This window comes from Xyrauchen texanus, chromosome 10 (assembly GCF_025860055.1).
Source record: "Xyrauchen texanus isolate HMW12.3.18 chromosome 10, RBS_HiC_50CHRs, whole genome shotgun sequence".
NCBI lineage: Eukaryota > Metazoa > Chordata > Actinopteri > Cypriniformes > Catostomidae > Xyrauchen > Xyrauchen texanus.
The window spans coordinates 7,702,918-7,722,754 of record NC_068285.1 but is presented as its reverse complement, the minus strand read 5'-3'; the positions used below and the strand labels follow the sequence as shown (position 1 = coordinate 7,722,754).

The 19,837-nt window shown below is 40.0% G+C and overlaps 1 protein-coding gene across 19 annotated transcripts in view; it reads left to right on the top strand.

The window, feature by feature from the left end:
• Window positions 1–19,837, top strand: part of LOC127650380 (NACHT, LRR and PYD domains-containing protein 3-like) — a 1,539,373-nt gene that overhangs the window by 153,444 nt on the left and 1,366,092 nt on the right. For 5 of the 19 annotated variants that reach the window (XM_052135756.1, XM_052135765.1, XM_052135766.1 and 2 more), the window contains exons 8-10: window positions 5,376–5,549; window positions 5,744–5,914; window positions 6,109–6,279. The exons of 4 other annotated variants lie outside the window; for them this stretch is intronic. In XM_052135756.1, the coding sequence (XP_051991716.1) occupies window positions 5,376–5,549; window positions 5,744–5,914; window positions 6,109–6,279 (516 nt within the window). Of the gene's footprint in view, window positions 1–5,375; window positions 5,550–5,743; window positions 5,915–6,108; window positions 6,280–11,340; window positions 11,515–15,926; window positions 15,974–19,837 lie in introns of all 19 variants that reach the window. 10 more of the 19 variants (XM_052135763.1, XM_052135764.1, XM_052135758.1 and 7 more) reach the window with 7 other exon arrangements.

Sequence of the window (19,837 nt, the reverse complement as noted above, 5' to 3'; positions counted from 1 at the left end):
CCAAATAGATTCAAAATGTTTAATGCAAAGAAAATAATCTTGTTTAATGTAATAAAAGCATGTTTTCTACAGTTTTCCACTAAATAAATACAAAACGATACTTAATAATTTTTATTTATTAACATACAATAATACACATCAGCATAATAAATAAATCATTATTTACCTGCATATATTTTTACTAAAACATTTCTTTAATGAACATGATGTGCAAAAACCCAGTTAAATATGATACAAAACTGAATTATTATCGGGGGGACTCAGTCAAGTTTATTATTATAATATAATACTGAATAATTATTACTATTATTTTAAGGGTTTGATTGTTTTATACTTTAGTAACTTATTGGTCATATTTTAGCTTCCTTTATTCCTGCAATGTTTATTTTACACAGTTTTTCTGTTTCTGTTTTGATAATCCTTTAATGGATTTTTACTAAAAACAATGTTAAATTATGTTATACTATAATATATAAAATTGCATTAAGATGTGAATAATATAGCGATCAATATTTATTTAGATTGGTAATGAATTATTGGTTTAGATGGCTTTATGTCAAGTGTTTAACTTTGTTGACTGATTTACTGAGGTGACATTATTTTTAAATTAGAAGATTGTACACAGAGGAAAAGAGAATTTGGTGGTAAATATTGTGTTATCGTGTGTAGGTAATGTTTTCATCTAAGTGTAATCAATAGATGTTTGACTTCATGCAGCGCTGTGTGATCAGATCCGATCAGAGTTTAACTTGAAGCAGTGCATGTCGGTTAGTTGTTGTGTGACTTAAGATGGTGACAGTGCTGCGTCACCGTGATGTATGCCAATAAAGAACCGCGAGAGCAATTCAAGAACAGCCGGCTGGCACTGCCAATGCAGCTTCTCCAGAGTGGTTGCAAGAGCTCTGATGATGTCACAACTTATTCATGATTGGCCAGAATCACAGATGACAATGGTGACGTGTGTTTCATGGGATGCGACACATACTACTTTTACTACTTCAGCTATGTCAGTCTGAGAAAGAATTAAGAGTAGTATGATGGTATGCCATTACCAAGGTTTTAATTATGAAATCTCCAGTTCCAATAAACTCTCACTAATTAATGTTTTTATAACAGCACATTATTTATCTCGTATTATAATATGTTTATCATAGTAATATCATGTTTATTCATAAAAACAATTCCAAATTACTAAAAATATGGACTCCTTTATTGGTATCAAAATAATTCGACCTTTTCAAATCAATATTTATATTTCAAACCTGAGTTCTGATTACCACTTCATCTGTAATAAACAAAGCAATCATCGTGGGATCTTCTGTGACTAATGTGGGTTCAGCACACGTCGTGAAACAGAATGTGTCCGGCTTGACGGCTCCGTTTTCATCTCCTCCCGCTACTACAATTGGTAAATCTTGCAGATCGATAAGGCAAGCTGCAGTTGAAGTTGAACGCACTCAATAATATTCATTAGGTGTATATCAATCAGCTCTCTTGTTCACTAATCAAAGCATTGTTCAGGGAGTCAGCCATTTTTAGGGATGACCCAATCGCAAAATCATTCCAGTGCACTGAAACATTCTCTCCCTATAAATTCTCTAAATGCACCATAAAAACCAGAGAGTATCATTGATCACTGTGTTCACTTACCAGAAATGTTGTTATGTCTTCTGAAATCTCTCATGTCATTATAGGATGAGCGCAAGTATAAATACATGATGTCAAAGCCTTATTTTCTCTTTAAAAGATTAATAGATTAAATTGACTTCTCAGCTTAATGCCAAGTGTTTTACACGGTGGTCTGAAAAACGGGGCCACATTGTGAAAGAGATGCACCTACATTTGCTGCCATTTAAAACAGCTAAACAATTGACTTTTTTTTTTTTTTGTAGCAAGTTGTTACGTATGATGATGTCACAGTGACATAATTTTTTTGTTTACATTGTTAAAACAGTAAATTATCTGATTAGTGTCTAGATTAGGCTTAAAGAGGCCCTATTATACTTATTGGGACATTACCTTTCCATTAGTGTGTAATATAGCTGTTTGTGCATGTAAAAGGTCTGCAAAGTTACAAAGCACAAATTCCACACCAAAGGGTGTTACACTCTCCCACAGAAAACACTGCTCCTGCACTGCCTGAAAGACATGGTTTGCAGTCCAGCCATTACTTCTGTGAAATAGCTACGTCACTATGTGGCACATTTGCCTAATTCACGCCTCAGGAGTGTGCTGCTCAGGCCTACCATCCATTTAAAAATTATATCCCCTTGCATATTTCACTTTGTCACATGGACTTGGATGTGTGTCACTGCTTATGTTGTGCGAGTGTCCAAAACCTTTTGTAAGACATGCAATGGGTTTAACTGGAACAACCTAAACCATTGATTACTTGTAGCGTGTTGCAGGCTGATGTCAGTTTGTGGAATTATTTCGTGATTTTTGCACCTGAGAAAAATATTTGGCTTATGTATAAATCATATATGTTTCATTTTTTTAATTGTTTGACAGGATTAATCAGGATTTGCACAAATGTAAATGTTAACATAACAATGAACAGGCTATAACTGTGTGATAAACAGTTTAAGTATTATGCTGTTAATATATAACTTTAATAAACTGCTTAACTGCACTTCCATCATACATTAGAGTTGTTTTGGGGAAGTTCAAATATGTTTTCGAGACAAAAATTCTTAGACATCAGGATATTTTGCAGGAATTTGGACCCAAGTGCTGGGATGCTAAACAATGCTTTTATTAAAAAAAAAGTAAAATACAAACCAAAAACTCTCACAGTAAAATTAATGAACCAAATTGAAACTAATAAATTAAACAAAACAGAGAAACAGACTAGGAATGACTGACTAACCAAACTCACAAAATGATCTAACAGACACAAGAAGGTAGAAGGCACAGTATGTAGAGGGAGAGCACATGAGGAACAGGTGATGACAATCAACACAACAAGGATCAGATGAGGAGGTGTGGCAAGGTGGAATGAGGAGGTGGAGTAAGGAGAGCACATGGCTGACACAAACAAAAACATGTGCTTAAAACAAATGCACACATGGACCAAAACAGACAGAACTCCAGAACAAAACAAGTTGGGCAGTCCAGACTGGGTCTTGACAGTAGAAGAGCTTCAAAAAATTAGCAAACGACTATGAGCAATCAAACACAGTGGCCATATATTTTTTCTTTGTACCCAACAGCTGTGCTGAGAAGCCTTCACTAAAACATATTGTTACGGTATTGTGTCATCTGCACTGTGTTTCATGTCGTCTGCACCATGTTTTCCATTTCACCCATCACCGATGCCGTTCCATGTCGCGTTTTCCAATGCAATTATTGGAATTATTGTCACCTCAGTCGGAAGTGAGCCAGCGCCTGTCACCTCAGTCGTCAGTGAGCCAGCGCTTGTCGCCTCAGTCGTCAGTGAGCCAGCGCCTGTCGCCTCAGTCGTCAGTGAGCCAGCACCTGTCGCCTCGACCGTCCCTGAGCCAGCGCCTGTCGCCTCGACCATCCCTGAGCCAGCGCCTGTCGCCTCGACCGTCCCTGAGCCAGCGCCAGTAGCCTCGACCGTCCAAGAGCCTGCGCCAGTAGCCTCGACCGTCCAAGAGCCTGCGCCAATTGCCATGACCGTCCAAGAGCCAGAGCCCCTCGAGCCTTCCAGGGCTCATCCTCTCGAACCTCCCAGGGCTCCGCCTCTCGAGTCTCTCGAGCCTTCCAGGGCTCCGCCTCTCGAGCCTTCCAGGGCTCCGCCTCTCGAGCCTCCCAGGGCTCTGCCCCTCAAGTCTCTCGAGCCTCCAGAACCGTCTAGGGCTCCGCCTCTAGAGCCTCCTATGGCACCACCTTCCTCGGCTCCGCCTTCAGAGCCTTCCAGGTCTCCTCCTCTAGAGCCACCCTCGGCTCCGCCTCCGGAGCCTTTCTCAGCCCCGCCTCCGAAGCCTCTCTCAGCTTCGCCCCCGAGGCATCCCTCGGCCCTGCCTACCATGGCTCCGTCACCTGAGCTACCCTCGGCTCCGCCTCCGGAGCTACCGCCTTCTGAGCCTCCCTCGGCTCCGCCTCCTGAACCCCCCTCAGCTCCGCCTCCTGAGCCTCCCACGGCCCTGCCTATGCCTCCTTCGGAGCCGCCTCCCAAGTCTTCTACGGCTCCGCCTCCGAAGTCCTCCTTGGCTCCGCCTCACACGGCTCCGCCAGCCTCTGTCCTGCGGCCACCTCCCAGGTCTCCCAAACCTGCCCCTGTCCCATGGCCAACTCCCAGACCTCCTGACCCTGTGCTTGCCTTATGGTCAGCTCCCGGGCCACCCAGGCCTGTCCCCACACTGTGGCCGCCTCCCAGGCCTCCTGAACCTGTCCCTGCCCGGTTGACGCCGCCCAGGCCACCTAACCCGGTCCCCTTCACACACCCCCATAGACTGCTTGCCTGCCCTCTCGGCCTCCCCGGTCTGCTTGCCTGCCCTCTCGGCTTCCCCGGTCTGCTTGCCTGCCCTCTCGGCCTCCCCGGTCTGCTTGCCTGCCCTCTCGGCCTCCCCGGTCTGCCTGTCTGCCCTCTCGGCCTAACCGGTCTTCCTGTCGGCACATTGTGCCCTCGTGGACTGTCTCGGTGCCCCTTGTACCCCCGTGGACTGTCTCTGTGCCCCTTGTTTCCCCCCCGGCCTGTCTGGTTCCCCCCGGGTCTACCCCCTCACTCCTTGGTCCTTTGTTTGTTTTTGTTATTTTTGTCGTTTTATTTTGGACCGTCTGGAATCCGGTCCTTTTGAGGGGGGATTATGTTACGGTTTTGTGTCATCTGCACTGTGTTTCGTGTTGTCTGCACCATGTTTTCCATTTCACCCATCACGATCCCGTTCCATGTCGCGTTTTCCTTGTTGTCCGCCCCGAGTCTCACTGTCCTTGCATCAACTACACTTCCCATCATTCCCGGCCCTCATTATTGTCGTCACTGTGTTATTGTCCGCACCTGTCTGTTATTTCGTCATCACCGAGTCTGTTTATTTAAACCCCGCTGTTTCCCCTTCCCTTTGTCGTGCGTTGACGTTTCATGTTTTCGCTAATGTCTGTTAAGACTCTCTCTCTGTTCGTGTTCCTTGCCAGTCTGTCTGTTCGTTCGAGGATACCTTGCTATTTGTCTGTTCGTCCGAGGTTACCCTGCTGTTGTTTCAGGTTTACCCTACCCCTCCGGTGTTTGATCCTGTATTTTAGTTGCGTTTTCCCATCGTGGACCTTTTATTTGTTCCCGAGTTTGTTTATTTTTGTGTCCTTACTAATAAAAGCCGCATTTGGATCCACACCCCCCGTCTGCCTTGTCCTGCTTCCCTCACCAATCATTACACATATAGATTAACACACTGTTATCTTGTCATTTCTCTCAGTTTGATGGGCTGCGATCTGACAGAGCAAAGTTGTTCAGCACTGGCCTCAGTTCTCAGCTCAAACTCCTCAAGTCTGAGAGAGCTGGATCTGAGTAATAATGACCTGCAGGATTCAGGTGTGAAGCTGCTCTCTGACGCACTGAAGAGTCCTCACTGTATACTGGAAATACTGAGGTTTGTGTTTGCAGATTTATTAGTACATTGGAATATACAATATGAATATTTTGTGGTTCTTAGCTGTGACAATGAAACAATAAATGGCTCAGTGACCGTCACAACCCTTCATATCAAACTGTAGAGCATTCACCCTGTTATTACCATTTGTTTTATAAAACTACTTTTTATCATTATTTCTTTATTTGTTTTAGATTTGCAGCTTGTAGATTCACTGATCAGTGCTTTGAAAGTTTGTCTTCAGTTCTACAATCATCAAAATCCCTTAGAGAGATGGACCTGAGTAACAATGACCTGCAGGATTCAGGTGTGAAGCTGCTCTCTGATGCACTGAAGAGTCCTCACTGTATACTGGAAATACTGAGGTTTGTGTTTACAGATTTATTAATACATCGGGAAATACAATATGAATATTTTGTGGTTCATAGCTGTGACAATGAAACGATAAATGGCTCAGTGACTGTCACAACCCTTCATATCAAACTGTAGAGCATTCACCCTGTTATTACCATTTGTTATATAAAACTGCTCTTTATCATTGTTTCTTTATTTGTTTTAGATTTGCAGCTTGTAGATTCACTGATCAGTGCTGTGAAAGTTTGTCTTCAGTTCTACAATCATCAAAATCACTGAGAGAGCTGGACCTGTGTAACAATGACCTGCAGGATTCAGGAGTGAAGCTGCTCTCTGATGCACTGAAGAGTCCTCACTGTACACTGGAAATACTGAGGTTTGTGTTTGCAGATTTATTAGTACATTGGAATATACAATATGAATATATTGTGGTACATAGCTGTGGTTACTGTGTACCATTGGTTGACCGATATGGGGTTTTTAATGGCCGATATCGATATCCAGAGGGCAGGGTGGCCAATAGACCGATACAAGGCCGACATATCACATGATGGCATGTAACAACAAAACAAACCGTGACTAGTCGCGTACATGTCTCATATGCTTCATGTGCAGGCAGGTGATTTTCATCGCCAAATGGGGAAATTTATCGGCCAACGCCGATAATTAAATATGTCAGAATATCATCGGATTTATTGGCCTTGGCGATGTAACAATCGCCAACTACTGTGTACTTGTGGATGGGCTCCCTCTGCTGAGTCTGTTTCCTCTCAAGTGAATCAAGTTATTCTGATTGTGACATCACAGTTCAAAATTATCACAACATTAATTTATGTCCAGCTCTTTAGAAAACTCGGTAACACTTTAGAATAAGGTTCCTTCGTTAACGAATAACTACACAGGAACAAATGTGTAACACAATATTAACAATCTAGTAACTACTATTAACTAACAAGAAGCTCTGATTAATGAATTAGTAAGTAATAGCACACAGATGAAAGTGGTAGTTCACTATTAACTAATGAATAACTACAATTTTTTGAAAGCTTCCCAGAGAACTACTGAAAAAGTTTCATAATTCATGCAAAACTAATCAATAACTAATGCAGGACAAATGACTAGCACCACATTAACATTTGAACTGCTACTGTAAACGAATACACAACGTTGTTTACATTATCAATATGTAATAGCATAGCAGACTTATGATTTGGGAAAGCTGTCAATAATTAGCTTATGCTGTCTCCTTGAACTATTTATCAACTGAATAATTTTAAAGAAATTGATTTTTAAATGCAGTTGTCGGAACCTCTGGACTGGCATTGAATCACTAGAGTCATGGTGACTACTGGAACATATTGAGTCATCAGCCATCCAAATACCATATACAGTTATTTCATTATTTAACCTACCTCTCAAAAAATATGTTTTTATGTAAGTGTCTTAGCTCATATATACATATATGTGTATGTGTGTGAATATCTTGTGAATGAATAGAAGATTCTACATTTTAGGATTGGCTTTACATTAGTAACTACTGTAATAATCATGGTAACTAACTAGTAATGACTCAAGTGTTACTGCATACTTCTATGGGAATTACCATCTAAAACTTCACCAAAAACCTCAAAAGCTTAAAATGACTTCGGTGTTTGCTTGCACATGATAATTATTCATCATGACTGGAAAAATTGCTGATTTTAACAAGACGCATGGAACAAGCAACAGCTATAGTGGCAGTGTGTATAGCCACTTGGCCATATTTATGATGGATGACTTTAAACAGTAGTCATGAAACATGAAACAGTTAAAGTGACTGTGTGTAGCCACTGGGCTAGAACATGCATGGAATGGTATTTATCATACAAAGAAACACACATACACATGCATAAACAGATTATTTTTGTCTCTCACAAAAGTCTATAAGCAAGCCAACGTTCTTTTTGTTTTCAATGGTACTTTGCACTGGCTCCTGTCTGCATAATTCTCTACACCGCTCTGCAAAATCAGACAGTTTCTGTCCTCTTTGGATGGTGTCTCGCAAATTTTTGTAGGCCTCTGTCACAAGCTTCGAGCTCCGCAATTGCAGCAGTATCATTAATGGTCTTTCTATCCATGCCACATTTGAAGTATGCCTGGGTTTTTGTTGTCCCACCTTTCAAATAGTCCAAGAACTTGTTGTACCTCTTGATGGCTTGCTCTGGAAGAAAGACTGACAAAGAACAGAGAATAATCCATTAGTGTGTTATGCTAATGGAATGTATATTTTATAAATGAATGAAAGTCGGAAGTCTGCTACAGGGAATTACAGCCTAAAGATCTTTGCTGTGTTTGGTGGTTGTAGGTTGAAGGCTCTAGGAGGAGTTTCTCTTGGAAAATTAAAGTCTCAGAAGAAGAAGAACCATAATAATAATAATAATTTTAAAGTGCCCCTATTATGCTATTTTACAGATTGCTAAATTGGTTTTGGAGGTTAGGTTTACATGTATCCAAGTTCAAAAAACACTGTAATTTTCATTGCAGTATTATCTCTCTTCTCATAAATGATTCGGTCTCTCTAAACCCCTCTTTTCTGAGAGCCTACTCTGCTCTAATGGGTCAGATGGCCCAGTCTGCTGTGATCGACAGCGCATATCAGAAATTCCATTCCATTCCATTACACAGTAACGATGGCATGAGTTTAACAGTTTCAATTCAAGTCCTTTGCAATTTTGACAAATTAATACAATCAACACTAACTTCAGAATTTTTTCAAACAAGTCTTACTTGAAATATGTGCCAAAAAAATTCCATTCTGTCATTATTTACTCACCCTCATGTTGTTCCAAACCTGTAATACTTTGTTCTTCTTCAGACCACAAATGAAGATATTTTTAATGAAGTCTGACAGATTTCTGATCCCTCCATTGACAGCTACAGAACTACCACTTTCAAGGCCATGAAAGGTAGTAAAGACTAGTGCTGCTCCATAATATTCAACTAATCGTTAGTCGACTAAAAGATTTTGTAGGCGGTTAGTCACCTGCAAAAAAAAAAAACTTGTGGTGAAGTCACGCAGTCCGTGAGGGACAGATTGTTCATGGCGGGTGCTTGTGGTATTTACAATATGTCAGGCAGGAAATCCAAATCAGTGGTTTAACCTCAATTTATGAAGCCACACGAGTGCTTGGTGTGTGTTGTAATTTACAACATAGTTTACCACTTTATTTACAAAATATGAATCTTGAACACGTGTTTACACAACGTCTGCTCTTGCATCAATACAACATGTATGCGTTGTGGTGCTCTCATGAACGCACGCTGGAGATTAATATTTTGTAAATGTAGTAGATTATGTTCATAAATTGAGGTTAAGCCAGTAGAGACACATGGATTACTTTAGTCATGTCTTTACCATCTTTCTTGAAAATGCTAGTTGTGTAAGCTGTCAATGGAGGGACAGAAAGCTTTTAGATTTCATTAACAAATATCTTAATTTGTGTTCTGGAGATGGAGATTTTGGAATGACACGGGGACGAGTGTTGACAGAATTGTATTTATGGGTGAACTGACCCTTAATAAATGGTTGTAGAGTAAACATGTAACTCTGATGAATATATTTGTCATTTTCTATATTTACTGAAAAATTATGATAAAATGCTTTGTTTTCTTTTTCTTTTGTAATTTGAAATATGTTTAGTTTTTAATATGTATTGTTTTCTTTTCTTTACTTACTATAATTTAAAAAATAAGAATTTGCATTTATTTTGGATGATGAAGAGGACTTTTAAAATCAAAGTCATTTTTATACCAATTTTTCAATTTTATATCAACATATCTCTGCCTGCCTTTTGGAGATCTCTGCCTGAATGAAGGAACACCACCTTCATCTCAACCTGGCCAAGACCAAACTCATTGATGGAACTTGTGATCCTAGCAAACCCATCTGTTACTGTTCATCTGTGCTCCACTACTGTGAGACCTATCAGGACAGCTGAAACCTGAGAGTAGTAATTGATGAACAGCTACATTTTAGTACTCGCATCTCATCAACTGCCTGGTCTTGCAGGTTTGTGCTTTATTACATCAGAAAAATTAGACCTTTCCTGTCTGAATATGCTGCGCAGTCCCTGGTCCAAGCTCTGGTTATTTCAAGATTGGACTTCTGCAGTGTTCTGTTGGATGGCCTTCCAGCTAGTGCGATCAAGCCACTGCAGATGGTCCTGAATGCGGTGGCACGTCTGTTTTTCAACCCACCGAAGAGGGCTCACATCAAACCCCTCTTGGTCTTACTCCACTGGCTATGCATAAAATTCAAAGCTTTGAATTTGGCCCTCAGGACAACCAGTGGAACAGCGCCCTCTTATACCTGGTGGTCCCATCACAAACAGGCATTCACATTCATTCGCTTTCTCTGTCCCCCGGTGGTGGAATGAGCTTTCAACCACCTGCCGTTCTGCTGAAACCATTTCAACATTCAAGAAAAAGCTGAAAACATATATTTTCTGTGAGCACTTAACCTGTTCTAAATAATGGCAATTACTATTTAAGAAATATATAAAAAAAAATCCTTGTCTGTCTCTTTCTTCTGTTTTAGTTTCTGTACTATTATAGCAATACTTAGAACTTGGCAGTGTGGTCCTGCAGGTACAGTTTACTTTTATATGACAAAGTGTTTATGTTCCTCATTTGTAAGTCACTTTGGATAAAAGGGTCTGCTTAATGACTAAATGTAAATGTAGTTTATCTGACTTTTTATGTGTGTGTTTGTGGATTTTCTTACTGTTGATGTGTGTGTTTTTAGATTATCTGACAGTTGAATGAACATTAATGTATATAGCGCTTTTCTGACACTATAATCAAAGTGCTTTACACAGTGAACAGGGGACTCTCTTCAACCACCACTAGTGTGCAGCATCCGCATGGATGATGCGACGGCAGATATAGTGCACCAGTATGCTCACCCCACACCAGCTATTGGTGGATAGGAGAGAGTTATAGAGCCAGTTAGTGGCTGGGGATTATTAGGAGGCCATGATTGAGAAGAATTTAGCCAGGACACTAGGGTTATACCCCTACTCTTTACAAGAAGTGCTCTAGGATGTTTTTAATAACCACAGAGAGTGAGGATCTGTTTTTAACAGATCATTCAAAGGAAAGTGTCTTTTTCCAGTATAATGTCCCCTTCACTATACTGGGGCATTAAGACCCACACAGACCACAGGGTGAGCACCCCCTGCTGACCTCCATAATATGTCTTCCAATCTCAAACTTAGTTTTCCCCAGGAGGTCACCCATCCAGGTACTGACCAGGCTGAACCCTGCTTAGCTTCAGTGGCAACCAGTCTTGAGCTACAGGTTAATATGGCTGCTGGTAAATGCTGATGTTTGTTTGTAGGTTATCTGACTGTTGATGTGCGTTTGTAGATTATTTGACAGGTTATATGCATGTTTGTAGATTATCTGGCTGTATGGTGACAGAGGAAGGCTGTTGTTCTTTGGCATCAGCTCTGAGATCAAATCTCTCACGCCTGAAAGAGCTGGATCTGAGCTACAATCACCCAGGAGAATCAGGAGTCAAGCTGCTCTCTGAAAGACTCAACGATCCAAACTGCACACTGGACAAACTTAAGTATGTTGAGCTGTAAAACCCTGTTTATACCCATAATAACCCCTTAAACCCAGGCCCTAATTGGTCTTGAATTTATTAAATGGTCTGTAAATTCACTGAAACAGCACCTGTATTTATTACTTTTAAAAAAATGGAAATCCTTAACAAATACACACAGAAGACATATATTTTTAATGTTTCATTAGAATGAGGACTTTTTGTAATCATAAAATTTTATATAGAATATTATTTTTACTCATTTTAGGAAAACAATTCAAAAGAACAATCTTTAAGCATCTGTCACTTAACCCTTTCACACTTACTGGTGCATATTTGTGATGGTTTATGACTGGCACCCTTAGAGTAGCGTCACACATTTGTGTTTCTGCAGCAGTCAGTGATGTCAGATTCAAATCGGTTTTCATGCCAACACTAAACTGCTCTGCCCAAGTGCCTGTAATTCATATTCACACAAACTGAAAGTCTTTTCAAGCACATGGTATGATTATTTTATGACATGGATATCCAAATGGTCACAAAATTACTACTATAAAAGTTAACAGCTCGTATGCAAACAGTCAACACAAAATTGGGATCAATGTTCCTCGCAGCCATGTCTGTTTACATTAGGTGATCATTCTGTTGTCAATCACAAGTAACTCAAACATCAACTCAATAGTCTTTTCAAGCACACAGTACGCTCATTGAAACAGACAGTCAAATTGTCGCAAAACATCAACAGCTCTCCTATGTGCAGTCAACACATCAGGGAAATGTGATCATTCCAGTCCAGCCATCTTTGTTTACATTAGGTGGCAATGTGTTTGTCACACACACACACACACATATATATGTTGGTACGCCTATCATAATGAGGACTCTCCATAGACATAGTGGTTTTTATACTGTACAAACTATCCCTGAAAACACACGTACATCAACCAGACGTCTATTTGATGTGTGTTTACATCTTAACAACATCTATTTTACATTGTTTGCTCATCTGCAATATGTCTATAATATGACAAATATTGTCTTGAATGTCAATAAGACATTCAGCAGATGTCTTTGAGACATTTATGATCTAGAATGTTGTACATCTGTTATTTAAGATGTTTAGTAGATGTTGCTTTCCAGATGAAAAGATTTAAAACAGACATCAGAGATGTACATATATTAAACCTTAAACACACACAGTCACGAACATTGTTACTCCTATCATTATATGGACTCTCCATAGACACAATGATTTGTATAATATATATTCTATCCCCTAAACCTAACCCTCACAGAAACATTTGGGATATTTACGTTTAAAAAAAATAGTATGTACGTTTGAATTACAAGGACACTAGAGATGTCCTCATAAACCAAATTTATAGCAAAATACTTTAATAACTACTAGTGTATAACCTAATAAAACCACCAAACACACACATACACACATACACAGTGTACAGATAAACGGTATTGATGATTTATGACAATTTATTTATATAGCTATGTGTCATGTAATGAGTAAGTATGTAAGACACAAAAGGGGGGTGGGGGTATAATCCCTGAAAGTGTGAAGAAGTGCTGCTTGCTTGATATAACCAAAATATTGTTGAAATGGTTTTGCAGGATTTGGTTGGGTAAGACTTTCCCTTTTTATTGGATGGGGAACACAGTGGACAGTGACAGTGATTCAGAGAAAAGGTCTTTTAGCCTCTTTCTTCAGTTTTCTTGCCTTGACAGTAAAAATCAATTCTATATCAAAACTGTTATGACGGTAAGTGAGGACCCAAGAGCGATGTAACAGAAATAGAGTCTTTTAATGATAGATCCTTGCAGCATACAGATGAACACAAATCCTCTCCTAGAGAGGTAAAAGATAACATAAACATCCTGCAGAGAGGGCGACGAATAAAGGAAGCTTCTTGGGAGCTCTAGTGAATGTCCATTAGGCAGCCGTCGGGGTCTGCAGTGTAGCGCCAACAGGCAGTAGGCTCCCCAGGGGTAGACAGGGGTCGAGGCGGGATAGTGGTGACCAGACCTCTAGCAGCGCGGGGCGAACTGAACAGAACACAAATATATCCAAACAATTATCATTGAACAGATAGCGTAGCGAGGCGGATGCCAACAGGACAGGACTGGACAGCGACAATCTAGACAGTGGTTTGTTTCAACATGTGAACACAAGTGAGGCTCGGACAAAGAAACAGCGAAAGCGGAGAAAGAAGTAGAGATGTAAACAGCGGGAACAGGTGGGAAGAGAATTAACGGAGAATTAGGGAAGACGAGGAGCAGCTGGAGGAAGGGAGAAAAGGGGGGAGAAGAAACCTGGAAGGGCCAGCAGATGGCGACAGAGTAGATGGAAGGAATAAACATATCGTGACAAAACAGGACAAGACATGACAAAAACTGCTATTCAAAGTGAAATGTTCAAATCTTACAGATCATAACAGAAGCAGCGTCACTGGTCAATGATGCAAGAGTGTCTGCAGGTCTGCATTTCTCTGCTGTAATGATGTTGAAGATGGTTTCTGTAATAGTTGCAGCATCTCCAGTAGGGATGTAACGGTTTAACAGTTTCACGATATACCCCAGTTTAATAATAGATGGTTTTCACACCACAGACATTCTTATTCACAGTATTGCATGAATATCCAAATCAGTTTAATGATGACATCATCAGATACATTTGATAAATCGTGATTTCCTCATTTTACATTGAATGGACACTTCATTTAAAGGCACGGCACGGGCTCATCTCACCACAAAGACATGTCGGACCCTGAACATTTATTTACACTATCAAAAGCTTTTTCTTGGTCCAAATCTAAAAATCCTACATTAAGATTATTGTCTCTGGCAAAAGAAATCAGATCATGTATTCAAAACAAATGATCAAATATTGTGCGTTTAGGAATACAATATGACTGGTCAGTGTGAATTAATTTAGATATGTAAAGTTTGAATCTGTTGGTTAATGCTTTGGACAGTATCTTATAGTACATTTATTTCACTGCTGAAATCTGCAGTGTGAGAGTATTTTGGACATTTTGGGTTTGGCACCATTAATGGTTCTCAGTTATTCTGTTTGGAAAGTTTGTTGCATCGTCCCATGAAATCTGTGGAGGATAATATATTTAGATGCAAGCGGATTGTGTTTATATGAAATGTTACGATGAGCTTATTTTCATTTTATATGATTTATTATTTGCTTAAGTGCAGCACAACAGCAAGACTACAATATGTTTAATACTAATAATATGTTTTATTTGTAAAGTACTAAATAGGGTTTATAAAGTGCATTAGCATACAGGAAATGAACAGTGATACTGTAGCACATTTGCTTGTGTTGTGCTCTGTCACTGTATTAAGCTCATTTAAAAAGTGTTACAAATAAACACAATAGCACACAAATATGTTTAAAATGATGTACACTCACATTAGATGATGACTCCAGTCAGATACTGACCTCAATAAAAGCTGTTTAATTGTACATTGAGCGGGTCAGCCCCTCATGGATGCTGCCATGTTGACCGCACATAACAAACTGTCTTGCAGTTGATCAGTTACTACCACTAATAATATCAATAATGATCACAGATAAACGGTGTGACATCAAGCACCAAGAGCGAGCACACAACGGTCTCATCAGCCGCCAGAGAGATTACGAGTCGCAGCAGTCCATCTTACAGACATTTTTGTGTGGCGCAGCAGCAGTTAACAGGGGCGGTGCAGGATTTTTCACAGGGGGGGTCGGGCAGTGATCAGTCTGTGGTGTCAGTATAAAGTCCAAAACCACTGGTACTATTGGGACGAATAAGAGCCAGATAAAAACGTACTGCTGCACTTTTAAAAGCGGCGCTAACACTGATCTGGAGCTGTTTCATAACCCAAAATTAAAAGTGTTGCTAATCACCTTTCAGAGTTACAAGTGTGAAACGTTACTTTACTGGAGGTTAAAAGCGGGGTTAAAAGACAGTAACGCAGGGTTAAGTGCAGTGTGAAAGCTCTTGAGTTTATTGTTGGTGGGATGTTGTGTGTGTGTATTGCAGGAGTGTCAAACTCAGTTCCTGGACCCCTCACACCCCTCATGTGTTGTAAGACTGTCAGTGGATTGAAATATTGAATCACGATTAATCACATATTTGTTTTGTTGTTAGTGTTAACACATTCAGTTCCAGGAAAACTAAATAACAGTCCTGTGTGTCATTATTAGAGTCTTTTCTGAAAGTTTCAACTAGTTGATAAAAAATGAGGCTATAAAACCATCAAACTTATACATGCCAATAAAGCTAATAAATATAAATTAATAAAGAGAGAGAGAGAGAGAGAGAGAGAGAGACATTCTCTGTGTGTTATTTCAGATAAAATCACTTTGAAGTAAGTTTCAGGTGAGCTGAATGTGATGTCATCATTTGTGTGTGTTTGTGTTTTTATAGTGTGGATAATGGAGGAGAGTTCAGGATTACAGCAGGACCACGCAGATGTAGGTCTACACACAAACACACGCACACACACACTTGCACACACATACACACACACACACTCACACTTGCACACACATACACACACACACACTCACACTTGCACACACACACACTTACTCACACTTGCACACACACACACACACACTCACACTTGCACACACATACACACACACTCACACTTGCACACACATGTTTGTCTACCTATCATTATGAGGACTTTCCATAGACATAATGACTTTTATACTGTAAAAACTATAGATTCTATCCCCTAAACCTAACCCTACCCCTAAACCTAACCCTCACAGAAAACTTTCTGCATTTTTACATTTTCAATAAAACATTGTTTAGTATGTTTTTTAAGCTATTTGAAATATGGGGACACTCGTAATGTCCTCATAAATCACATTTATAGCATAATAACCTTGTAATTACCAGTTTGTAACTTACAAAATTGTCCTCGTAAATCACAAAAACACGTGCACTTGCACACTCACACTTGCACACACACACACACACACACTCAAATAAAACACTCACACTCATTTGAACACTCGTCTTCACTGATGATACATGCTGTAAATATTGTCTTGTAAATAACACGTGTAAATATTTCACTACACTGCTGATTTACAAACACACACACACTCCCTCACACACACACACACACACACTCCCTTACACACAAACACACACTCTCACTCACTCACACACAAACACTCACACACACACACACAAACACTCACACACACACACACACACACACACACACACTCACACACACACTCACACACAGTAGTGTTTCCATGTTTTATGGGGACTTTCCATAGACATAATGGTTTTTATACTGTACAAACTTTATATTCTATCCCCTAAACCTAACCCTCACAGAAAACTTTCTGCATTTTTACATTTTCAAAAAACATAATTTAGTATGATTTATAAGCTGTTTTCCTCATGGGGACCGACAAAATGTTCCCACAAGGTCAAACATTTCGGGTTTTACTATCCTTATGGGGATATTTGGTCCCCACAAAGTGATAAATACACGCTCACACTCACTATCACACACACACATACACTCACTATCTCACACACACTCACTCACTATCACACACACTCACTATCACAAACTCACTATCACACACTATCACCCACACACACTCACTATCACACACTCACACATACACACACTCACTATCACACACTCACACACACTATCACACACTCACACACACTATCATACACACACTATCACACACACACACACACTCTAACTATCACACACACTATCACACACACACACACACACACTCACTATCACACACTCACACATACACACACTCACTATCTCACACACATTCACTATCACACACACACTCACTATCACACACTCACAATCACACACTCACACACACACTCACTATCACACTCACTATCACACACTCACAATCACACACACTCACTATCACACACTCACACTCACTACCACACACTCACACACACACTCACTATCACACACACACACACACTCACTATCACACTCACTATCACACACTCACACATACACACACTCATTATCACACACTCACTATCACACACACACACACTCATTATCACACACACAAACTCACTATCACACACTCACACACACACACACACACACACACACACACACACTCACTATCACACACACACTCACTATCACACACACACACTCACACTATCACACATTCAAACACACACTCACTGTCACACACACACACTCACTATCACACTCACTATCACACACTCACACATACACACACTCACTATCACACACACACACACTCACTATCACACACACACAAACACACACTCATTATCACACACACAAACTCACTATCACACATACACACACTCACTATCACACACTCACACACACACTCACTATCACAACCACACATACACACACTCACTATCACACACACACTCACTATCACACACATACACACACTCACTATCACACACACTGGTTTAGAGATTGTTGTGTTTAACATGTTTTTTCTCTTCTTGTGTTCAGATGTCTGTGATCTCACACTGGATTCAAACACACACACACTCAAACACACACACACTCACACACATACACACACACTCAAACACACACACACTCACACACACACACATTAACACACACACACTCACTATCACACACACACTATCACACACACACATAAACACACACACATAAACACACACTCGCTATAACACACACACACACACTCACTATCACACACACACATAAACACACACTTGCTATAACACACACACACACACACTCACTATCACACACACATACACACTATCACACACACACACATGTAGTGTTTCCATGTTTTATGGGGACTTTCCATAGACATAATGGTTTTTATACTGTACAAACTTTATATTCTATCCCCTAAACCTAACCCTACCCCTAAACCTAACCCTCACAGAAAACTTTCTGCATTTTTACATTTTCAAAAAACAGAATTTAGTATGATTTATAAGCTGTTTTCCTCATGGGGACCGACAAAATGTCCCCACAAGGTCAAAAATTTCGGGTTTTACTATCCTTATGGGGACATATGGTCCCCACAAAGTGATAAATACACGCTCACACACACACTCGCTATCATACACTCACACACACACTCACTATCACACACACACACTCACTATCACACTCACTATCACACACTCACTATCACACAAACACACACTCACACACACACACACTCACTATCACACACACACACACACTCACTATCACACACACACACTCACTATCACACACATACACACACTCACTATCACACACTCACACACATTCACTATCATACACACACTATCACACACACACACACACTCTAACTATCACACACACACACACTATCACACACACACACACACTCAATATCACACACACACACACACACACTCACTATCACACACTCACTATCACACACACACACTCACACATACACTCACTATCACACACACAATCACTATTACACACACACACATTCACTGTCACACACACACACTCACTATTACACACTCACTATCACACACTCACTATCACACACACACACACACTCACTATCATACACACACTATCACATACACACACTCTCACTATCGCACACACACTCACTATCACATACACACACTCACACATGCACACACTCACTATCACACACACACACACACTCACACACTCACTATCACACACACACACTCACTATCACACACACACACTCACTATCACACACACACACTCTCTTACACACACACACACTCACTATCACACACACTCACACATGTTGGTCTACCTATCATTATGAGGACTTTCCATAGACATAATGGTTTTTATACTGTACAAACTTTATATTCTATCCCCTAAACCTAACCCTCACAGAAAACTTCCTGCATTTTTACCTTTTCAATAAAACATTGTTTAATGTGATTTTTAAGCGATTTGAATTATGGGGACACTCGTAATGTCCTCATAAATCACATTTATAGCATAATAACCTTGTAATTACCAGTTTGTAACTTACAAAATTGTCCTCGTAAATCATAAAAACACACACACTTACTAACACAAACACACATACACACACTATCACACAGTGTGTTTCCATGTTTTATGGGGACTTTCCATAGACATAATGGTTTTTATACTGTACAAACTTTATATTCTATCCCCTAAACCTAACCCTACCCCTAAACCTAACCCTCACAGAAAACTTTCTGCATTTTTACATTTTCAAAAAACATCATTTAGTATGATTTATAAGCTGTTTTCCTCATGGGGACCGACAAAATGTCCCCACAAGGTC